Raw genomic sequence first — 26,156 nt, forward strand, 5'->3', positions numbered from 1 at the left:
TCGAGGATAGCTCTATCCTTGAGGAAGAACATGTCGATATGCATGAGGTCACCCTTCAACCTATGCATATTACTACAAAAGAGCAAGAAGGATATGATGATGATAATTTTTGGGATGAGCTGCAAAAGTTGTGGTTATCCACAGGCACCAAGAAATTTGTTACATCATCAAAAGATGATGAGTTGCAACAACAACAAGTGGAGAGTGAGGCCATACCAACAGCTCCAAAGGAAGTGGTTCATGAGCATCACAAAGAAGATGTGGATATCATATCTTCATAAGAAAAGAGGAGACACTTTCAAACCAATAGGATACCATCATTGCACAAAACGCTACTGAGGTCATGGTTGATTCCTTAGACCTTATACCATTAAGAGGATGCCCCATAAGGCATCTAGCTCTACAACAAAACAACAACTTGCCCTTGATCATTGCTTGATTTAAAGTATTAGGGGGATTTTACCAAGGAGGAACAAGTGTGTCTTGCTCAAAATCAAGGTTTTCCAGTGCTGGAGAGTTTTTCTATTTCTAAGGGTACACTTTTCATCCCTTGCGAAATAGCAAAACCTTTAATGTTAAGCTTGTTTCACTATTTAGCAAGGTCAAAAAAGTGTGTCTTGTGAACTAGCAAAAACTTGGTTACCGTGATATTTTTGCGACCTATGATGTGTTGGCCCACTTTAACTTCCCAAAATCTGCAACCTGAGCAAAAAGGCAAAAGAGTCGAAGGGAAAGGTTGTGTACATGCACATCTTGGAAATCTCAAAAAACATACCCTACTATGTACATGCATTTACAACAAAATGAAATTAAACAAAGCGACTAACTGGCTTGTCAAAGTAGATGCCCTTCCTGCAAGTTTTGTGGTCACAATTTTAATGAAGCTGACCTTCTCTGGAGATTCAACCTCAAAGCACATGTCCCACACTTGGAGGTTGCTTCCATGTTACATAAGGTCTCTGTGGGATAACACCTTGTCAATGGGTGATAGCTTTTGTGTCAAGATTTTTTGATACACATGGTGGGACATAAATTCATCTATATGAGTTCATCGATAGCCATATATATATTTGTTCATTGAGAATTTGGGTCTTCTCTCACTGACATTAGCCTTCCGAGGCATTTCATCAAACTCCATGGCAACTCTAAGTTCAAATATCTACTAGCTTCAAGAAGGCCTAGAGCTACTATGTAAATACATTCCTAACCTTTTGTGATTTTTAACATTTTATGTGAATTGCAACTTTTGTGAAGTTCTAATCATGGACCAATTTCATAGATAGTGACAATAGTGACAACAATAATGACAATATTTCAGCACGTGTGATGAAGTATGCAAGACATGTCAGTGAAATCTTTCCATAGGGATGTGATAGCCTATTGAAGTGCTAGGTTTTCCCTCTTTCAATACAAGGTGAACCTAGCCACTAAGAGCAATGTATTGCACATTAGTAAAAGGTTGTGTAGAGATTCAAGAAAATAATGGACCCTATCCTACTACTAATGGCCATAATGAAATAAATGACACTTCAAGATCACACTTATCAATAAAGCTATCAACATCAATATCATTCTTTTGAGGAAGAGATAACAACTTTTGAGCTTGTACACAAATCAGAGGACTTGTTACAAGAAGATGAGGAAGAAAATCATTTGTTGTAGCCTGAAGTCCTCCATTATATGGTGAATAAGAAAGAGGACCCCAAGGATAGCTCTATCCTTGAGGAAGAACATGTCGATATGCATGAGGTCACCCTTTAACCTATGCATATTACTGCAAAAGAGAAAGAAGGACACGATGATGATAATTTTTGGGATGAGTTGCAAAAGTTGTGCTTATCCACACACACCAAGAAATTTTTTCCATCATCAAAAGATGATGAGTTGTAGCAATAACATGTGGAGAGCGATGCCATTCCAATAGCTCTAAAGGAAGTGGTTCACGAGCATCATAGAGAAGATGTGGATCAACAGGATGCCACATAAGGCATCTAGCTCTATAGAAAAACAACAACTTGCTCCTCATCATTGCTTGGTCTAAAGTATTAGGGTGAGTTTACCAAGGAGGAACATGTGTATCTTTCTCAAAATCAAGGTGTCTTAGTACTAGAAAGTTTCCTTTTCAACAATAGTGCGGCATGAAATGAACCAAAACTTTCTGGTCCGTTTTTCTTCTTACACACATGAAATGAACGAAAAACTTGCAAGCAAGGTCAACTAGCCTAACAAACCAGTTAATGGCTTTCTACGACTTCTTTTAGTGTAGATACTTTTACATGGTAGGTTGGATTTTTAAGTTTTCCAAGAAGTGCACATGCACATTAGTTCCCTCTCGCAACTATTAGGAGATTTTTCCTTTTTGTTGAGCTTGCAGATTTTGTGAAGTGAGAGCAAGCTAACATGTCCATTACTTTAATTTCGCTATTTTAGAGGGTACACTTTTCATCCCTTGCAAAATAGAAAAACCTTCAATATTGAGCCCGTTTTACTATTTAGTAAGGTCAGAAAAGTGTGTCCAATGAAATAGCAAAAACTCAATTATTGTGACATTTTTGCAACCTGTGACGTGTTGGCCCACTTTAACTTCCCAAAATCTGCAACCTGAGCAAAAAGGCAAAAGATCCAGAGGGAAAGGTTGTGTACATGCACTTCTTGGAAATGTCATGTCCCCTTTTCAAATAATTAAAAAATAATAATCTTTGCTAAGGCAGGCAGGCCCAAGAAAGTGAAGTTTCGGAAAAAGGGGTTTAATCTTTGGAAACCGTTGGACAAATAAATGAAAATTATTATTAAAATATGTTTCATTAACCTCTCTTGGACGTGAGTTACAGTTATGCCCTCTTTTAAGAGGTTTGGAGGCATTTTGGGGAGATTCCAGAACTTGATTTTGCTGATTTCTTTGTTATTCTTCAGAGGCTGCCAAACCTGTGGAGAAGGAGACCCAAGAACGGGAGTTTACAGGTTTCCAGGGAGACCCAAGAATGTGAGTTTGCAGGTTTCCAGGAAGGCTAAGGATGGGAGTTTGAAGCCATTCCATGTGCATGCTCATACAGAGTTTGCCTTTGTGCTGAACAGTGCAGATTTGTGGGTTTTTGGGTGTGTTTTTTGTATGAGTTTGGTGTTTTCAGTTGAATATTTCATATCAGTTTGGGTTGCTGCTGTATTTCAGACTTTAAGGTGTTAAAATAGAGTTGAATATATGTATTGGGACGTGATTAAACTTCTGAGATAGATTATTAGTGTTTTTGTGGTGTTTTCGGACATTTTTGTGTTAATTTCGAGAGCCCGATGAGCATAGTTTTTGTCCTACATTTGAGAACTGTTGTGTAAAGGCTATACGGATATGGAAATGTCATTTTTTAGGCTGTTATGCTGCTGAAATTTCTGTAAAAATTTCCACTTTCAGATTTATTAATAATAGGTGAAGCTGTGAAGCTTTTGGCACAATTTCTGGCATACCCGATTTGGGGTTTCTTGAGAAATTTGGTGGATCTTTGGGATATTAGTTGTTTGATTTTAAAGATCTGATTTGAAGCTTGAAATATCATGTAAAATCAGAAAAGGGACATTTTAGGAAATCTGCAAAAGCATACCCTACCATGTACATGCATTTACAACAAAATAAAATTAAACAAAGTCACTAGTTGACTTGATAGAGTAACTGCCCTTCTTGCAAGTTTTGTGGTCACGATTTTAAGGAAGCTGACCTTCTCTGGAGATTCAACCTCAAAGCACATGTCCCACACTTGGAGGTTGTTTCCATGTTATGTAAGGTCTTCGTGGGATAATGCATCATGAATGGGTGATAACTTTTGTCTCGAGAGTTTTTGACACAAATGGTGGGACATAAATTCATCTACATAAGTCCACCGATAGCCATTTAAATATTTGTTCAATGCGAATTTGGGTATTTTCTCATTGACATCAGCCTTCCAAGGCATTTCATCAAACTCCATGGCAACTCTAAGTTCAAATATTTGCTGGCTTCAAGAAGACCAAGAGCTAGTATGTAAATACCATTTTTGACCTTTTGTGATTTTTAACATTTTATGTGAATTGCAGCTTTTATGAATTTCTAATCATGGACCAATTTCATAGATATAATCTTTCCCCCCTATATAATGAAAATGCTATTCCTAAGCCCTCAAACTATCAATACCAATCACAACTTCAAGATGGTTATAGCCAATATGCTCAAAATCCTCACCATCCTCCTTCCCCTGCTCCACGAGTCTTAACAACCCCATATAAAAGGCTTGAAGATATGATGTTGGGATTCCAAGAGCCAAATCGACCTGAAGCTATATGAAAGTGGTACGCAAATGGAAATGAGGCTTCATGAACAAAGTGAGTAATTGGTGGTACATGAGAGGTAGCTTGATGAGATTGAGAGGAAGCATGAGATAGACCAAGAACTGGAAGAATATAAAGTCCTCCATGATATTGAGCATAAGAAAGAGGGCCCCAAGGATAGCTCTATGCTCGAGGAAGATCGTGGTGATATTCACAAGGTTGTCTATCAACCTATCCCTACTACTATAAGAGAGCAAGAAGGATTCGATGAAGATAATTTTCGAGATCACTTGAAAAAGTTTTTCTTATCCATAGACAATAATAAATATGCTCCCTCATCAAAAGATCAAGAGTTGTAGTAGCAACATATGGAGAGCCATGTCATGCTAGTAGCTCTGAAGGAGGTGGTTCAGGAGAGTCACACAGAAGATGTGGACGTAAAATCTTCACGGGAAAAGGACAAGCCACTTTCAAACCAACATGAAACCATCATTGCACAACACACTGGAGAGGTCAATGTTGATTACTTTGACCTAGTACCATCAAGAGGATTCCCCATAAGGCATCTAGCTCTGCAACAAAAGAGCTTCTACTTCAATGTGGATGGAACTATTGATTATTATCAGCCACATAGCTACATCATTTGCATCTCAAAAATAGTAAATTTCTGACGATTCCTACTAGACAATGACATGGCCATAGATAAATAGACATTGTAATATGCAAAGATCCATCTATCCTAATGCAAAAACTGTCATGGTACATGGGTAAAAACCCACAAAAAATGATGTGTTGCTGATGAAATATTCATTCACAGAGAATTTTATTGGAGCTTCACACCCTATTAAAAAAAGATACCTTGGTTTTAAGAATATTTGAAACCCTAGAAATAAAGCTCCACAACTAAAAACCCTTCTTTCGAAAGGGGAGCTATCTATTCTTTCGAAAACATGGCATGGTACATGAACAATAGGAGAACACGATATCATAAAATAATAAATGTTTTATGAAACATTCTTTGACAGAGAAATATTGAATCTAATGAAAACTAAAACAGTTACAAAAATAGAGTAAAAACAGACTCGTCTGTTCTGAAACAAAGCAATGACATGGTACATGGGCAACACGCAAACACGGTAGCAAAAAAGATACTGTTTTCACAAACATTCGTTCACAGAGAAATGTTGGATCAAAGCTTATGTGGAACTGAAAACTTGGTTTTAAGAAGCTTTAGAGTTAAAAACCTTAGAAATATAGCTTGACAACCTTTTTTTATCATCCTCTTGATTCACAGCTTAAAAAATTATGGCAAACTTAAAATCATTATTAAATGCATATACTTTACCTGGCTATCCTGTATCCCCTGTTGGCCTGCAAGCTTTTGCTATCCACCAATACCTATTGCCGCTGTCTCTCCAAATCCCCCCTGAAACAAAGGGAGCTTGAAACAAACTGGGCAACACAACATATAACATGATGAAAAATAATTAATCTCTTTCGACATTGCATTCCTGATCATTTGCAACAAAATCGTAAAAACTACACACTTGGATTGTCCCTATTTTGTGTCCAATGAGCCACTGCGTGGTTCCTTCAACGTTTCGTTTGAAAGTACGAAATTCATTGCTTGCTAACAAGAAGTGGTTATTTGAACCGATTTTTTAAAATTTTCTTTCCAACGCATTTCCCATTAGTCGGAATCTTCTTAACCGTGCAGTCTACAGTGCAATTATAGATGACCATCTACCATACACCGTTAAGGCTTCCGATTTCCTCCGTCCACATCCCATCATGTGACGTATGACCTGTCTTATTGCACCATGTCATGGTGGTATAGTATATATCATTCTAGCTATGCTGCATGTCATTTTTTGCCGTCATTAAGTGACACTTGTTCTTATATGAAAGTGGTATTTAAAAAGAACTGTTTTAAAGGTGAAATTGTGGGGAACACTTGTTGTTGCCTCTTTTCATGTGTGTCCCAAATTTTGGAGGAAGGAATATCAGGTTTTGGCCTAAAGTAGCATTTTGGCTAACAGGTCGTGTATTCATGTTTTGAATTCATGCATTGATCAGTACGATAAAATGCCCGAGCAAAATCTTGTGGGAGCTTTTTGATGTTTTGAGCCGAGCATTTGTGGGTTTTCGCTTTTTGAGCAATGTCACTTATCGGTAACGATTGCAACCAGTAATACATCCATCGCTTCTAATTTTCTATAATCTGTATAACCATACTGGTACCGTACATTTTCTATATGGCTCAATGTGCTTTTACGTTACATTCCTGTCATTGTAAACCAGCTTACCCGTTGGTTGAAGGACTTCATTCTGGAAACAGTAACAAAATCTCATGCTTTTTAAATCCATACCCAGTTTCCCTTTGTTTAAAAAACATCAGAACGGGTTTCCAAGGAAGGAATTTAATGGTTTCTCATACAAGCTTATCAATGCCAAAGGCAGCAGTAGCAGATTTGGAAAACACTGAAAGCGCGGCAAATTCTCTTAAGGTACTGTTCCTTACCTCTCTTTTTTACGCCAATCCAGTCTTTGATTTACTCTTTTCTGTACTATTGCTGGTTCTTATTACTGGTTTTTACGAATACGAGAATGCATTTATTATAGTTATTATCATATCCATTCAATACTGCTTTTTTGCTGGAGTTTTTTTGGGCGATATAAAATTTGATTTCATTTACTAAATACATTAGTACTTAAACCTAATTTTTGTACCGCTTTGTCGAAAAGGTTCCTAACATGCCAAGATATCTAGATTTACTTTGCCCAAAAATCAGTTTTCTTGCGTAAAAATAAACATAAAGTTGTTTAAAATCGATTAAAACAAAACCCTTTTTTTGGCAAATTTAGAAAAAATGGCGTTGCAGGAGCTCGGCAATATAAAGAGCATGGTAATCATAAGTCGAAATGGCCAAATCAAATTGCAGAAAGGTACTTAACTTTAAATTGATAGAATTCAAATATCTACAAATGATTTGTTTCTAAGGGCATAGTAACCATATAGCATCCAACCCGATCACCGGAAACAAGCCAAATGCTAATCTTTGTCATTGGACGAAGAAGGCCAAAGTTATCCTTAAGATTTATCTGTTATAGAACTGAGTACATTTTGAAAAGAATGAATGAGAAATAGAGAGTTCCTGAATGCTGAAGTTTGACACGAGGGTCATGGCCACAGTAAATCTTTCAAGCCCAGAAAATGAATTCTCGGACTGAATCCAGCTACATTTAGCAAAAACCAGCATACTCTGTGTGCTTCCTTGTATCGTCAACTTGACAAAAAGGTATTCTGACCATGAACTGGACAAACAACAGCTTCCCAATACCCCCACAATCACCCAGATTGGAAAAGCCTGAAATGCACGGCATTGCATTAGATTTCAGCAGTGTAATACATTGCAAAGTTGGTAAAAGCAGGGGATACAACAGAAATACCCATAGTGAAGCAAAACATATTTAAAATTTTTTTCTTCTTGAAATTAGAAACTAACAAGAGTGCCACAAAAACATATGGCACCCTTCAATTCTCATCACCAATAAGAGCACTGATATTATAATGCCAGAGTGCACTTCTGGTCCTTACCTCAAATACGGTAGATCCATACAGGACTCTGTAGTGCAATATTGACATATCACGGGTCATGAAGTAAAACTGATAAAACAGCTATGTAGTCTCACTCCCATTCCTTAATAGACCTTTAAAATGATAAGCTCATCATCAAAAGGAGCCTTGCTCATGCCCCATAACCATGCGTACCTAAATATAGCCGGATTTAAGTTAAAAACAGTACTGCCAATATTGCTGTGACAACATTTATCTATTGACATAGGAAAAGGATTTTAAGCCTCCTTCTTAGAGCAGCTGATACCAACCATTGGATAATAAGGTCTGCGCAGTCCAACAACTTTATTGTTGGCAACTTGGCAAAGGTAGTGTTCAATACCAGAACTACTGCTGCAATGACTGGAACACAGTGTTCACATCAAGGCTGGGGGTGTCACCAAGAAGGTAAAACCAAGGTTCATCTATAGATCATGGAGGGTTAGAGTCCAACTAATGAGAGCCGGTAAACTTTTCGGCACTCTGGCGTCAGCTAAACTCGAGAGAGTATTCTTGGAGATGACCTTGAATAAGGTTTTCTGTTACAGTTGGAAAATAAACATGCAAAAAACAAATTACAGTGATACTCTTAGTTACCGATTCGTGAAACGAATCTGATTTGGGCACGTGAATCAGATCCATGGATTTGTGATTTTCTTTTCCCCCAATTATGATTCGTGGAGGATTCGTGTGTGCATGTGCGTGTATACTAAAAAATTAGAGAAATATACAGGATTCTAAAACTAAATCATTTTATAGTACGAATTTGTGATTCTGGTATGAATCTATGGATCAAAGCCGTTATGATTATAGGAAAATAATAAAATAAACAATTTTTTTAAAATAAAAAAATTGAAAAAAAAACAAAAATAAATAAATCTGGAAGGATCTGGACAAATCCAGGCTCTCTAGGACACGAATCTGGTAACTAAGGTGATACTTGAATGCAAGTTTTGATCCCAAAGGTTGTCATCAAACAAAAAAATTCTCACTACTATGACCTCTTCTAGAGCTGATAATGACATCATTGCAAGAAATACAGGATGAAGGCAAGTAAACAGGATCAGGGGAAGTGGAAGAAGTTGAGATTCCAGAGATCAGGGGAACACAAAGATGGTACTTGAGGAAGGAAGGCTTGAAACTATGGCGTTGAAAGAAAACTAAGGCAAGGATGGGGAAATTGGAGCTTGGGGATTGGGAATGCCAAGGAAATGGTACCTGGGACTATGATGCAGAAAGAACTTAGCACAAAGAACAGCACAAAGGATTGGGGTTTTGGGAGTGGGGAGTGACAAGGAAATGGTACCCAGGGAATGGAAGCTCCGATAGCCCAATACACATGGGCATTGAACAAAAAACACCTAATACTTGGGATTTTGTTGGATTTTTACAACTTGAGTGGACCTACTTGGAATTTTTCAGTTTGGTCATTAGTGGTGGGTAACAATGGGTAAAGGACTTAAGCAGAATTTGTCCAAACGGGATTGAGTTCCAATGGGCAGAATGTAGTTGAAGTTCTTTGCCTTTAGTTTTATTCTGAATATTCAGTCTTTCATAGATCAAATCTGCTTTTTATCTCAGCTACTTCATATATAGAGGTGTCTCCTCTGAACCTAGGAATTGGGGATGCTTAAAGTCCATGTAAGTGTATTGAACCCTACAAATTTTGCCTTTTTTCAAAGAATTGAAACAACTTTACTACAAGCCATTACATCTGATGTTAAGGTAATGCCAATTTATCCATTGACTGCAATTTTCACATATAGTTTCCTTCAATTCTCAAGATGTGATACAAATCTTAATGAATCCTGTATATTCCACTTGCTCTTTTTAAATATTTAATTTTGCCAACTCTTTTATGCAGTTTGTATATGAAGTGTTTAGTACATTATGGCAGACTTACATATCAATAAGATTTAAATTTTTTAGCTTTTTATATTGAGTCCATGAAGCTGATTTGGAAGGGCCACCAATACATTTCATTACAGATAGGCAAAAAAAATGTCTCTAGAAAAGACACAAAAATGTCCTTTGTAGCTAAAAATTTATTATGGCCATTGGATGTTGTTTCCTGTACTTTTCACCAGCATTGTGCATGGGTGATAACGGTCTTCCAGGATGATTGTAGCGATTATCACTGCTGTTTGGATCTTTCTATTTCTCATAATTTTCCTTCATTTTTGGTTGAATTCAATGGGTAGAAAGATGGTATGACCATTGAGTTTTGAATATTGATCTGTTTTTGTTGATACTCAGGAAACTATTCACGTGAATACAGTGCTTGAAGAGCTTGAGCTCTCTGATTTGACTGCAATATCACCTTTAGATGGGCGATATGCCAATAAAGTTAAGGAGCTACGATCAATTTTCAGTGAATATGGTCTTATTCGGTATCGTTTTTTTGTCGAGGTATACCTTTTTCCCTTTACAGTGTATAGTCCCTTGACATTGTTACAGTGGAATTATAATTTTTCAATTTTGTTTCTATTTTGCCTGAATTTATCCAGGGTCTATTCTGACTTGTCATTGCATTTAATAGTAGTATTTCAATAATAACTTCCATGATGGTGTCCATGGATCTTTCTATTTACCTTGTCCAGGTTAATTATTTAGAAGGGGAATATGTGTTACGGGGTTTTAGAAGGGGGATATGTGTTACAGGGGGCAACCAAATTATGGATACAAATTTGTAATAATATTCTTTGGCAAGTCTAAAGTGCTAGATGCATATTTGCTTGAAGGTGGTCTTAGCTTTTTCTATGCTGATTGGGGCTAATTAGTTAGAAAGGGTGTTGTGTTATAGATTAGCATCCAAATGTTGAATATAAACTGTAAATTATTCTTTGACTAGCACAAAATTCTAGGAAAAAGGTATTTGGTTTTCTCAAACAGTGGTGAGCAAGAATGATCTAAAGCAGAAACTTAATTTAATTTCCTTAGTTTATCTATTTTTGGATGTGAGATTAGAATATTACAAGAGGCACAATCATTTCATCCAGCTCAGTTTTCAAATTAATCACTTCTGATCTCATAGATAGAAAATTAGAGGAATAGAGAATATACTAAAGTCAAAGATGTAATCACCCAATTCTGGTCTACTAAACTATAAGCCCCCTTTCCTCTTAATTAAATAAAAATCACTTCTAATTGCACACATGAAAAGCCATTTTTCTAATTTAAAAATAAAAATTAAAATAAATTGTAAACAACTTGAAAGTGCAATTTCCAAGGCGAGTGAAATATTTTGACTTTCCATGAAGTCTTTTACCTCTTTATCTCAACCACTCATTGTTTTGGTTTAGAAGTATGGCAGCGAGCTGATGGTATTACTCTAAATTAAGAAAAGTACATTATTGACATTCTGAAAGGTTTGGAATGATGGAGTGTAAACCCATGGCTACACCCATGGAAATAAATTTGTACAAGTTAAATGAAGCAACAACAGACTCGAAAATTGCAAATTACGCTCTATATAGGAAGATAATTGGGTCCTTGATGTATTTAGTTAACGCTGACCAAACATTTGTTATGCAGTAAATGCACTTAGTCAATTTATGTGTGAACCAAAGCAGATATATCTGGTTGCAGAAAAACACATTTGAGATACCTACATGGCATTATTAGATATGGTCTTAAATACAATAATGTAGACCTAGATCTACATGGATACACTGATTTAGATTGGGCTGGAAGTGTGGTTGTTACGAAGAGCACATTAGGGTGTTGATTCAGCTTAGGATCAACCGTGATCTCTTAGATTAGTAGAAAACAATCTTCAGTTAGGCAAAGTTCCACAGAAGATGAGTACATTGCAGCCTCCACGGGAGCTAGAGAAACAATATAGCTAAGGAAAGTTCTTGTAGGATTGTTTGGTCAATCCTTGAATCCTCATATCATTCACCGTGACAACTGGAGTTGTATAAAGCTTTCAATAAATCTAGTGTTCTATGACAGATCAAAGCATATAGAGATTCCTTATCACTATGTTAGAGACATGGTAGAAAGTAATGTGTTTAGTTGAAATATGTTAGTACAAGTGAACAAACAACATACATTTTCACCAAGCCTCTCTCCTAGACAAAAGGTTGAACACTTTTGGAATAAACTTGGCATGGTTGAAAATGTAACTTAATGTGAGATTGAGTCTAAATTATTTAGATTCATTGTACTAATATTTCTAAAGATGTTTTATGTATACGCATGTGACTTCATGACTTCATGGGCACTTGTGAACATCCTTGAAAGGTTGACTTTTCAATGATGAACACTTGTATTTGGTTGATATGTAAGGTGACAAATTCACAATAATTAATCTCACTATCATGATGGATATCGTGAGACTTGATAGCCATGGATATATAATGATAGTTAATATCTCTTAAGACATTATGGTAGATATCATAAGACTTGATAACATTCGATAATCCATAATGATATTACCGAGAGAGTCGTGGATATTATGTGACTTAATATAAGTGGATATGCCATGATCAAACATCCTTATGATAGGTATCACGTGACATGACGCTAGTGCATATACCATATTTGTGGATATATCTTTGGGAGTCTTGGTGAATATCATGTGACTTGACATTCGTGGACATGCCATAGAGTTTTAATATCATAATTAGTTGATATCTTTATCTCTCATAGTAAATTGATTTATTGTGCCTACATTATGGGTAGAAGTTCTCCTCCCTAGCTAAGAGGGAGTTTTAGAAAAGTGTAGTATCATTTGGATTACTGTACTAATGAAAGCATATGGATAAATATTATATTGACTTTGAGCATTTGATCTCTATCCATTTTGTATTTTGATCGGAGTATATGATTATCATAATCTATGATTAACTATCATGCATCTATACATTTAATAATATATACATAGATACATAAATACACACACACACACATAAGCCAAAGAACCAAAACTTGGAATCAGCAAGGCCGACTCAAATCATGAGTCAACCATGAATTGCCTATGAATCGGCTACGAATTAACAAAGTGAAAAAGCGCTTGAAATTTAGAGATTTTAATGATTTAAAACTTATTTCAAGCACCCTTTACTGAATATAACTTAAACATACTATAATATCATCAAATAGAAGCTAGCATCCATAAACAAGAAACATAAATGATAAATTCATCACATACATAAAATGTAAATTGTAGCTTAAGTAAATAGAAATTATAGGATCATAATGAGTCATGACATAGATATATAGAATTATAAATGTTGTCAAATCATAAACGTATGTAAGATGAAGATCCATAAAATGAATGACATCATGATCAAATCATAAATGTATGTAAGATGAACCATGAAACATATGCTTCTCTGTAAACAAAATGAAAAAAACAAGGCTCTAGCTCAAACCTCATCATTATCCTCATCATCATCCTCAAGCTCGATCGCAGCCTCAGCCTTAATCTCTGAGTATTCTATTTGCCTTCTACAAAGGTGTCTAAGGTAGGTTTTAGCGGATCGATGAACCATAGCCCCCCATGTGAGATGGACTCATGAACAACATCAGTAGGGCCTGTGTCTGTGTGTGCATGTCTGCCAGTGCTTGAATGTGCTCTAGCCTCCTCCTCTGCCATGGCCACAACCTCAGCCTCTATATCTACTTGGTTAACCCACTCATGGACTTCCTCAGTGAAGACTATTGCATCTGGAGCCTCAGTGAGCCACTTTGACATTGGATCAATCTCCCTTAGAATGATCGGAGAGGAGTTTGCGGCCAAAATCTGTTTGGTCCTATGGTGGGGGTTGTAATGAACAAAGACAAGATCATTCAATCTTTGCACTTCTTTGAGTGGATATGCTTGAACATGGATCAACTGTACTCACATCCAAAAGCGCTGCTAGGCTGATTAAAATATGAATGACAATCTTTTGAAGATTTAGGGTTGAGGGTCCAAACATTTGCTGCCATCTATCTGAAATAAGGGAAAAGAAAAGCAATTAGTCTCATTTACAACTTTAAGACTACATTACAAAATCAAAAACCAAATGCATAACGTATAAGCCATAACAATTAACTTTAAGGATATATTATTTTATCTGGCTGTAATGATGTGTGAGTTTCTATGGCTATCCTGGTAGAGAAAATCGACCCTTCCTTAGTATTGAATTGGTCTAACTCAATGGTTGCAGTTGAGGCACTGCCATCGCTACTCAACCTTTGCATTATTGTATATAGTCTGGTTAGAACCTCCTCATCCCTCTTAAAGTTAGGACGAAAACGATATGCTGGAATCAGGTAATAGGTTGCTGCATGGATGGGCCTTTGGAGCTGATTCTGCAATCTCCTATCAATAATCTCTCAATTAGGGGCATACTTCTTCTGCAGTCCTGCATATTGGGATCTAATGGCCTCCTTGGCCCTATCCATTCCCTCATATATGTAGCCCGTAGAGGGCTTCTCCCCATCAGTAGTTCGTAGGAGAGATACAAGGGTCTTACTGATCTGCATATAATGTAAAAATAACATTTGAGTCACTTAAAGATAAAACTAAAAGTAAAACTAAATCATTAAAGTTAAATTGTAAGAAATTTACCTTGATTATTTCTTGAGTAGGTGCCGAAAAACCATCCTCATCAAAGTGCCAATTCGCCACATAACCTTGCAGTGGTCGTAGCATAGGAAGATGTAGTTAATGCCACCCCAACAAACATCTACCTCAATTCTTCTCTTGATTCATCAAGGACTTCAGTGTGATGAAACTCGAGGCAAACCTCGTGATGCTTGGATGAGCTAACTCCCTATCTCCTGTGTATTTCCTCATTGTGCTGAGAACAAATGCATAATTGTAGATAAACTTGCATATATTTTTTGCCCTTTCTACGCATGATTTGATCCACTCAAGCTCACCCATGTCTTCCAACATGAGGTCAAGACAATGTGCTTCACAAGGAGACCACAATATTTTTGGGTTGCCTCTCCATCAAAAGTTTACCTACAACAGTTTTAAATTAATTAGAAATTTACGCATGTTAAGAAATTTAGAATTAGAAAAGTTTGACACTTGATAAGTTAAATGTAATAACCCCAACAGGTTATAACTTCTTCAAACACCAAAAATCTTTATACTTCAGTTGTTTGACATTTCTTCAAACACTTTGCAAGCAAGCTCTGATACCACTGTAATAACCCTCCTCAAATCTGCTCTCAAAGATGCTGATTGAAGGCTCAAAGAATTTTGTCAAACAATTCACATGCAAGAGACATATGACTGATATAGTATTTCAGCTTGCTTTAAATGACTTTTTTCCAATTTGCATCAATGAGAATCTAGTGATAGAAGATTACAATGAACTACACAATGACCTGACATGAGTGTGCTCCTAATTTTGACAATATTCAGTGCATATATTATGATCTAAGCATGAGAAAAGAACATCTACAGCCAACTGGCATTTTTGCAAACAGTTGGTATGCAAACTATCTAGCTGATAAATAATGAGATTGAATCGCTTAAATGACACCAGCAACTATTATCTTTTTGATTGCAATCAAATTTCTAATACAATGCTCATGAAATATGGCCAAGACTTTGGCATTTACATGGATTACCAAAATGACAATGCTGGTATAATGCACACTTACAGCTGAAACTTATAATACTAAAAAAAAAACAATACTAACAAGGGAACCTGGTTGTAGATGGCTGTAATAATTTTCTTTCAATGCTGCCCCTTCTGCTTTACTTTTTCGGCTTGCTTTTTCGGTTCCACTTTTTCCGCTTGCTTTTTCGATTATGCTTTTTCCGCCTGCTTTTTCAGTTCTGCTTTTTCAGCTTGCTTTTTCGATTCCGTTTTTTCCGCCTGCTTTTTCGATTCCGCTTTTTCGGACTACTTTTTCGTTTCTGCTTTTTCGGATTGCTACCCTGTTGAATCTTAAGACCATATCTTTCAATGGCGTCAAGATTTTCAGCTTGAAGGGATTTCGTCCTTCAAACTATTGAGACATAACCTCCAGAAAATTCTCCAATTTCTTTGATATTTCCAACCACGCTTAAAAGAAGCTCTTTCCATTTCTTTTATAGTGTTCTCAGAAGAGCTCCGTCCTTCGTTTTCTCAATGTGGGATAAAACATAACTCCCTTTATGTAATTTATGTCTCCAATGTGTTATAAAATAAAGGGGACTCTTTTAATTTAAATATTTCCCACAAACTATAGTCTATGCATTAATAAAGTTAAAGATTTAAATTTAACTTTATAAAATAGCTTTATCAATGCATAACAAATCTTATCAATGATAAACAAGTCTTCTTGTCGATTTTAAACAATTACCATCGACATACCGCTGCCCCTAGATGTCTGAGCATGTCCACGATGACTTACTATAAATAGTAAGTATGCCCAAAGTTGCCTCAAAACCCCTCATAAAGATCTGCAACTAAAACTATCTAGGCCAAATGGCCTCTAAGCCCCTTTAATGTCCTAGTTAGCCTACGGGACCATGGGGAAATAGGCTAACGACAACATCATGCTATGAATGCTAAAAAGGGGACATTACATTAAAACTTAAAACTTAAAAGTTTACCCGCAACAACAAACTTGCTGCATTGTCTGTCACCACGTGCACCACATTCTCTTCTCCCACCTTTGCTATGACTTCCTCAATAACCTCACATAATTATGTGGCATTTTTGACATGAGAGGAAGCATAAATAGATTTGATGAACATGGTGAATCCTACAAAATTTAAATAGAGCGAAACAATTCTTTATCAGGGGACATGGATCATCAACAAATCAAAATTTAAATTATTCAATCACAATCCACAATGCATGTACAAAGTAGAATGATCAACCACCTCCACAAGAAACAAGAAAGTTGAAGAGTGTTCTATTCTTCCTATCCGTCCAATCATCAGTCATGACGGTGCAACCCTTTATGGTCCATTCCTTTCTGTGGTCCTCTAGCTCAACCTTCATATCCTCTACCATTTTATTATGGAAGTAATTGGTAAATACTTGCTTGTTATTAACAAAGACCGAGAGGTCTATATATACAAAAGAATAAAGCGATGTTTCCTTAAGAAACTATCAAAAAGAATAGAAATATTCTATTCTAATAGATAAAACTAAAAAAGTGAAAGCTAACTAAAGCTAACTAGATATTTACAATAGATTACCATTAACTAATAATAGACAATTATCTATTATTGTAATACCCTCCCTTAATGGTCAATCTATTTAGAACACCAAGCTGTCCTCTTAATTTGACAAACTTATCAGGACCAAGAGGCTTGGTGAGAATGTCTGTAGTCTGATCTGTGGTAGGAACATACTGCAAATCTATAGTCCTGTCTTCAACCAACTATCGTATGTAATGACAATGAACATCCACATGCTTGGTTCGTTCATGGAAGATTGGATTTTGTGCTAACTTGATAACGCTTTCATTATCGACAAACAAAGTAGTCAGTCCTGCTAGTGACATCTGCATATCCTCAAAGCATCCGTCGAAGCCAAACAACTTCACATTCTACCTTAACAGTCCCTCTATATTTGGCTTCTGTAGAGGAGAGAGAAACTGCTTGCTGCTTCTTACTAGTCCATGTGACTGCATTGGATCCCAAACTGAACACATATCCAGAAGTTGACTTTTTATCATTAACAGAGACTGCCCAATTTGAATCCGTGAACCCACTGAGTTTAGGATTAGAACTTCGAGAGTACAGAAGTCCATAATCTGAAGTGCCCTTTACATAACGAAGCACACGCTTTGTTGCCATCCAATGATCAGCCTTAGGAGCTGTCATAAAGTGTGAAATATAGCTGATTGCGAAGCTAATATTAGGCCTAGTAGCAGAGAGGTAGATGAGGCTACCTACTAGTTGCTTGTATCTAGTAGCATCAACAGAAGGAGAATTAGACTTTGTCGATAACTTGAGACCTTTCTCCATAGGTGTAGATGCAGGCTTGCAATATTGCATACAAAATTTGTCTAATAGGGCCCTGGCATATTTGGATTGAGAGATGAATATACTAGAAGATTGTTGCCAAATTTCAACACCTAGGCAATAATGCATGAGCCCAAGGTCAGTCATATCAAAAGACTGGCATAAGTTCTGTTTGATTTCCTGAATCAAAGATGTCGAGCTGCCAGTGATGATCAAATCATCCACATAAATAACCAGAATGATGATGTCACTGTCAGTAGTCTTGATGTACAAATTTGAGTCTAAAGAACTTCTTTTGAAGCCTTGATTACTTAGGTACTTATCAATTTTTATGTACCATGGCCGAGGGGCCTGCTTCAAGTCATAGAGAGCTTTTACCAATCTGAGAACCTGATGGTCTTTACCAGCAACCTTGAAACCAGGAGGCTGCATCATGTAGACCTCTTCATGGAGATCACCATTTAGGAAAGCACTCTGGACGTTCATCTAATGGACCTTCCAGCCAAACTGTGCTGCCATCTGATGGTGCTCATTTTTGCAGTAGCAGCAAAGGTCTCTTCATAATCAATGCCCTAATGTTGAGAAAAGCCCTTCGCCACTAAACGAGCTTTGTACTTATCCAAAGTACCATCCGATTTGTATTTGATTTTGTAGACCCATTTGTAGCCAATGGGTTTCTTCCTTGGTGGAAGATCAAAAAGGACCCAGGTGTTGTTCTTTAGCAGGCTCTAGTGTTCAATTGTCATGGCTTGTTCCCACTCTGAAATTCCTATAGCCTCAGAATATGTTTGAGGTTCAAAGACACTGTGAATGTTGGCCATGAGAGCAAACTTAACAGAATCTGTAGTTTTGCTCTTTTCCTGAGTAGTTATCCCATCAATGAGCTCATCATCAACAAGTGTCTTGGCCCATCACTTAGGTTGGATAGAAGAACGACCAACATTAGTACCAGGAGATGCTTGAGCGACAGGATCCTCATTAGAAGAATCTGGATCAAACTCAGGTGAAGCGTCTACAAAGCAAGGTGATCCTGCAGGAGAAGCTAGAGGTGTCTGTACAGGTATCACTGGTATAACTGGAGTTGCAGGAGCTACTAGAGCCCTCTCATCAGGTGGACCTAATGGAAGTTGAACTCCCAAATTATGAGCCTACATAGGCCGGTCTGCAGGATCAAAATCAAGAAAAACAAGCATGAAATGTCTTCGCTGCTCATCAAAGACCACATCACAAATGTAGATGAGACAAGATGTCTCAACATTGATTAGGCGGTAGGCTTTGTGAAGACTACTATATCCAGCAAGCATGAGTTTCTGACTCTTGGCATCCAACTTGGTGCACGATGCGTCAGGGATCCAAACAAAAGGGAGCGAAAAACCTTTAGGTGACTAGTTCTGGGCTTGCGACCTGACCAAGCCTCTTCCGGAGTTGTACCTTTGACCTCCACTGTGGGTGACTGGTTCAACAGATAAACTGCAGTGTTAATTGCTTTTGCCCAAAACTTCTTTGGAACATGTCTGTGTTCGAGCATGGATCGAGCCATCTTGGTGATTGTCCTGTTCCGACGTTCAACTACACTGTTTTGTTGTGGCGTGTGGGGTGTGGTTAATTGGCGTTTGATGCCATGTGTATTCAAGAAGTTGGAGAAAACATTAGAACAAAATTCCCCTCCATTGTTTGATCTAAGAGTAATAACAGATTTCCCAGATTCTTTTTCAACTAAAGGTTTAAACTTCTGAAATATAGGAAATGCATCTGATTTCTTTTTAAGGAAATACACCCACATTTTTCTACTGAAATCATCAACAAACAATAGAAAATATCTGGACCTAAGAATACAATGAGTGGTCGTAGGGCTGCAGATATCAACATGTACAAGCTGAAGTACCTGAGAAGCTCGCCATGAGTCGCTACTGGTGAAAGGTGTGCGATGTTGCTTCCTAGCCTGGCATGCGTCACAAACTCCAAGTTGTTGAGTTTGAATCTCTGGCAATCCAAGAACAAGCTCATCCCGAGCAAGTTGTGAGAGAAATGCACATTTAAGTGCCCATATTGCTGATGCCAAAGTGTGTTGACAGAAGACTGCCAAGCAGCCATGGCTAAGTCCTTAGAATCACCAGAATCAGTAAGTCTAAAAAGACAATGATCCTCAAGACCCACTGCAACAATAGATTTAGTCACGCGATTAGTGATGGTGCACTAATGTGAATTGAAGGTGATTGCCAAGTGTGGAGAATGTTGCAGCAATTGACTGACTGTGAGTAGATTTAGTTCCATCCCTGGAATGTAGTGCACATCAAGGAATATGAGATTCCACCTAGCAGACTGAATCTGAATGTTGCCTTTACCGACAATTGTGCACTATTCTCTGCCACCAAAAATAACAGTGTGAATAAGGCTGGTAGTTAGTAAACCAGTGTTTGCGGTGAGTGAAATGATGAGAGGTAGCTGAATCAATGTACTAGGCAGATGTCTTGACATGATTTGCGAATCTTTTGGCCATGAAGGCATAAAAGGCAGATTTCGCTTGCTCAGTGTCCTCTGCACTGTTTGCTTTGGGCTACGAACCTGATTGCTTAGACTATGCAGCTAAGCATTTCTGACATTCAACCTTCATGTGTCCAAACTTGTGACAGTAGTTCATTGAATGTTCTTCTTTCGGGAACCATTTGATGCTGGAGTAGAAGACTTCTGCTGAGATGGCTGCTGAAACTTGCTTTTATCCTTCTGAAAGGATTTCGTAGCAAAGACTTGCTCTGTGGAGGTGGAACTAGAGCTACTATCAAATTGTTGTTTCCACTGATCTAGCTGAAGCGCTAGAGTGTAGAGATCAGTGAGCTTCAAATCAACACCAGAAAATGTGATGTTGAGAGTCTCGATAAAATGCTCATAGGACTTTGGTAAACTTCGAAGAGTGATAACCACAATATCCTCTTCCTCCATCTTGCGACCGATAGCAACTGATCACGGATTTCCTGAATCCGATTCAAGTGTGCCTGGAGCGAGGTGTGCTCATCCATGACAATAGAAAACTGAGTGTTTTTCAAAAAGAAGGCTCTGCTTTTGTCAGAAGTTTCATGAAGACCTTTAAGATGTGTCTAGATCTCGGCAACTGTCTTGCTAGATGGAATCTGATAAAGCTGATCATCAACCATGGATAATTTGAGAAGCATCATTGCCTCTCAATTATTCAGATCCCATGTATCTTGATCAAGACCAGGAGAAGTTGGATGCTTCGTAACACCCAAAACAAGTTGATCAGTGTTTCGATATTCAAAAATTGCGATGATCCGCTATTTCCAAGTGCCATAATTTTGAGCATTGAATTTGGAGTTGTGCTTGAGCAAAATGTTTGTCAGAGATGCCATGACACGTTTTTCAATGAAAAATTGTGAAAATCTATGAAGACACGTTCTTCGAGGCAACAAACGAAAGACCCAAAAAAACAGAGTGACCCAAAAGAGAGCTCGAGAAACCCAAAAGGAATATGTTGTTTTCTAGATCCGCTAGCTCGAAAATCGAGGCACAACAATCGAGGTATTGAGAAAAAACAAGTGACAACCCAATTGAGCTCTCGAAAAACCCACCAAGAATCTATGAGCAATTTTTTTTCGAGTTTAGAATTTAGGGTTTTGAAATAAAATACAGTTGGCAGCCATGGAGGTCAAAAATAGTAGAAAAATGGTGTTTGCAGGTCAAATAATGCTCGTTTTTCTTCAGAACTGAGGCGTTTTTGCATGGACAGTATAGATGGGGAAGAATGGACACTAAACAAGCAGATTCTTCACCCTTAAAATCATGATTTGATAGACGCTCGAAAAAACATGAATGGATGCCATGATTTGTCACAAAACGACCTCAACAACGACAAACGTGATCTTCCAAACAGAACTCTGGAAACTTGAGATGTCTGAAGACAAAAACCCGTGATTGCTAAGATAGAAGTTGCAATTTTGTTGAGGAGTCAAAAAGTCGCGAGTTGCAGACGTGTCCAGTTCCGAACTAGAGGAAAAAACGCGCTTTTGTAGACACTGGTTTCTTAAAAAGCCTAGCCGATGTCAGGTATTTTTGAAGCACGTAAAAAAACCATGAAAGACTAGAAAGAATTTCAAAATTTTTGGAGCAAATAATTTCGAAAAATTTAAAGTCTGGGCTTTGATATATTACGGAAGTAATTGGTAAATACTTGTTTGTTATTAATAGAGACCAAGATGTCTATATATACAAAAGAATAAAGTGATGTTTCCTTAGGAAACTATAAAAAAGAATATAAATATTCTATACTAACAGATAAAGTTAAAAAAGCGGAAGATAACTAAAGCTAACTAGATATTTACAATAGATTACCATTATCTAATAATAGACAATTATCTATTATTGTAATACATTTCATCTAAGAGGTAGCCGCTTAACTAAGCCTCAATAGGGGCTTTAAATCTCGGATCACAAATAGTTACGACATCTATCATACCTTGCCAATAAGAAGACCTATCTCAAATAGATTATGTTTAGAAATTTAAATGACAAATCATTATATAATATGAATCTATGATTATGCAAGTAGAAATAATTAAAATCTAACTTTAAATTTAAAGAAAACAAATAAAAAATAGTTAATTACCTAGCTGCAATAAATGGAATGTTGCAAAAGTACCAAAATTTGCAAATTTGTTTTCTGGAAGTATTATGAATCTCCTTGTTCAATCCCATGCCCTCAAGCGAGGGTTGTGAGGTAGAAGTAGTGCGTGGCACAAAGTAACTATCCAATTTGGACTTCCGTACTCTAGGCTGAAATGTAATAGGCCCAAGCTTAGTATAAGAATGACTAACACTAGCATTAAGACGAAAGGGAGGCCTGGAAGAACCCTCTCCAACACAACTTGCGGATGCAGATGCAGATGCGGTTGTGGAAGCATGGGAGCCAATAGCACTTAACTGTTCAATTTGCCTTTTCTTATTTAACTTCTCTTGTCCATGTTTTTCTAATGCCACAGAACAAGAGCGTCTTGCCTCAGCACTTTGTTGAGTGCATAGGGTAATATCATGTTCAAGTATGCCAACAATAGGGTATTTGAATCTATAGATGCCACCAGAATTTATATCTTTACAAAACATACATTTTGTTTGATGTTTTGTTCCTCTAGGAAATTCTTTAGTATATTTCCAATCCTCATCCTTTTTACCCATTGTGGATAATGAAAGTTAAGGCTACTGCAATAAGAAAATTCAATTAAAATTTTGAACTAAAGTATTAAACTAATGAAAAAAGCAAACCCTACTTTGCAATTTAGTAAAAATAAAACAAATTCAAGATTCTGATTTACAAATGAAAACAAAAAAAATTTAACAAAAAATGAATAATACACTAACTTACCATAAAAAAAACCAACACTTACCTCTTGCAAATGAGTTGAGGAGTGTTGATATTGACTCCTTAATGCTCTCAATGCAAACTTATGGCCTCCCCAAATTGATTTGTGATCTCCTTGATGCTCTTTTTTATTGCTGGTTGCAAACCTATGGTTTTTCTTTTCTCTTTCTCTCACTTTTCCTCTCTATTTGTCATACTAAAGAAATAGAAGGCCCTTTAGGGTTATTAGGAAGGCAAATGTAAAAAAAAACATTAAAAAATAGTGTTACTTTTTTTTAAGTCACTAATCAAGTCTGCTGCACAGCCGATTTCCTAGTGGCAATTGTGGCGTTTTTTCAGGTATTGCGATTTAGGTGATTTACATGGAAAAAATCACCGAGTCAATTCAGTGATTCATAAAAAATTGCCAGCTTGTATCAACTCGCCATTTCGCATGAATATGGGCAAATTTCATTTCTTTGATATAAGCTTATACATACATATATATATATACACAGACACACACACACACATACATGCATACATACATACATGCATACATACATACATACATTATTATATATTCATTCATTCATTTATATGTTTGATAATATATATACACACACATAGATACACACATATATATTATCAAACATATAAATGAATGATTGGGTTTAATACAATCATCATATCTCATGCCTCATATTAAGTGTGATTATCAAAACTTACTAATCGATCAATTAAGATCGCTGGCTTAATAGACAGTATTATCGGGCAGGTAAATGTTTGACATAGAGACATGACTCTACAACCTCATACATATGCGAAGACCGATATCCAGGTCATGATGAAATACAGAAATAATCGGTGCCAAGTTAAGCAGCAATACCTATCTCAGCAGTGATATATAATCATAGTTTATTATATGCATGTCACAGTGATATCGTCCCTTCATAGTAATTGATGTTATCAGTGCATACATTGAATTGATATTGATAATCAGATGTTAGCAGATAGATAGAACTGATATCTTATTGTTTTGATACCATTATCAACAGAGAATATTAAAAGTAGTGTCCGATCTGCTTATATACCTGCAACATAAAATTAAACTTCATTAGCATATAATTCTGATCATCTTTAACAAAATCCTGATTACACTTTCATTTTACCATCAGTTTCGTCATGTTGTTGCACAACATACATCAATTCCTCCTATAGAAAAGTGTAGATATCAATCGCCAGCGAAAAGGGCCAGGTGGAAGTTGTGATCATGGAACCATAGAACAGGTTAGATCTAATCTGACCTGCTCTTGGGCTTGGAGCCCCAAGGGTGGTCGGATTCTTACCCGTTCTTGTGCTCAACTAAGAGGCAAAATCCGGCTAGGTTCTTGATTTCTTACTCACACTTCATCATTGCTTGCCCAATTTAACTTGCAATCTGATTTTTGAATGCTTAATTTGAGGCATGAAGTCCCACAATAGGTTGGATTCCGACCTATTATTGGGCTCCAAGTCCTAGAAGAGGTCGGACTCCAACCTACTCGGGCTCTCTCGAATGGTCAATTCTTTTAAAGTATAAACTCCATAGTTACGGGGCTTGGACTCACCTCTGACTCAGAAAGTCAAAATCTGACTTGGACTCAGCTAGGACTCAGAAAATTGAAAAACCCATGAAATTCAAAGACTTTTAAGGATTTAATGATTTTTTCATGCATCATTTAGTCAATTAACATCAAATACACAATAATTGAGATAAATAGAAGCTACTTAACACTCATACACAATTTTGCATAGATCACATAAGTATAACGACGACTTTCTAAAGGAAAAAATTTGAATAACATAATATTAATTTAAACATAGCGTCATTGTCAAATATCTATAATATATGAAACCCATGCAATCAAAAGTTGAAAACATATATCAAAATATCAGCTAGAGTGTAGAAGACTACTTAGCTCATAGTAGCCTATGCCCTCCTACGAATACGCCTAAGATAAGTCATGCAAGACTCAGATATTGAGAAATATGTTTGTTACTGCTTAGGTGTACATTGTAGACAACAACAAGTCTCTCAAGTATGTCTATCAATATGTTTGGTGAAACACAACCTTTAATGGTAAAAGTCTTTTAATAACAATTATAGTTGGCTTACAATTTTTTGCTAAGAAAATGATCAAGGACATAGCCAACAACACATATACATGTAAGTTTGAAAGTTTATAACTTTATGTACAACACTAGAGAGTTTTTAAACTTCTAACATTCATGAACACATAAGTCTAAAAAAAAAAGGAAGAAAAACTCATATACATCATTATAAAATTCTAACACAAATATATGTAAATTTGAAAATATTTGTACAGCATTACTGAACTCTACAATGCTGAAAGCAACTTCTTCATAATGAAACCCAGATAGTAACCAATATTGGTAGCGAGCCTTCAATTTGGGTAACTATCCTTCATTTTGAGATGCAGAGCTATTCGGCTGTGTAATTTGCTATAACTCCTACGAATACACCTAAGATAAGTCATGCAAGACTCAGATATTGAGAAATATGTTTGTTACAGCTTATGTGTACATTGTAGACAACAACAGGGCTCTCAAGTGTGTCTATCAATATGTTTGGTGAAACACAACCTTTAACGGTAAAAGTCTTTTAATAACAATTATAGTTGGCTTACAATTTGTTGCCAAGAAAATGATCAAGGACATAGCCAACAACACACATACATGTAAGTTTGAAAGTTTATAACTTTATGTACAACACTAGAGAGTTTTTAAACTTCTAACATTCATGAACACATAAGTCTAAAAAAAAAACAGAAGAAAAACTCATATACATCATTATAAAATTCTAACACAAATATATGTAAATTTGAAAATATTTTTACAGCATTACTAAACTCTACAATGCTGAAAGCAACTTCTTCATAGTGAAACCCTGATAGTAACCAATATTGGTAGTGAGCCTTCAA

At 36.6% G+C, this 26,156-nt stretch overlaps 1 protein-coding gene across 1 annotated transcript in view; it reads left to right on the plus strand.

Annotated features, from left to right (window-relative positions):
• Positions 1 to 6,167: 6,167 nt before the first annotated feature.
• The window catches only part of LOC149544202 (uncharacterized), a 141,065-nt gene continuing 121,076 nt past the window's right edge, over positions 6,168 to 26,156 (plus strand). Inside the window, exons 1-2 of the mRNA XM_089798713.1 lie at positions 6,168 to 6,800; positions 10,166 to 10,318. Coding sequence (XP_089654839.1) covers positions 6,549 to 6,800; positions 10,166 to 10,318 — 405 coding nt within the window. The 5' untranslated portion in view covers positions 6,168 to 6,548. The remainder of the gene's footprint in view (positions 6,801 to 10,165; positions 10,319 to 26,156) is intronic.

The sequence above is a fragment of the Cupressus sempervirens genome, chromosome 8 (genome assembly GCF_028749045.1).
Source record: "Cupressus sempervirens isolate cs-2001-9-10 chromosome 8, ASM2874904v1, whole genome shotgun sequence".
Taxonomy (NCBI): domain Eukaryota; kingdom Viridiplantae; phylum Streptophyta; class Pinopsida; order Cupressales; family Cupressaceae; genus Cupressus; species Cupressus sempervirens.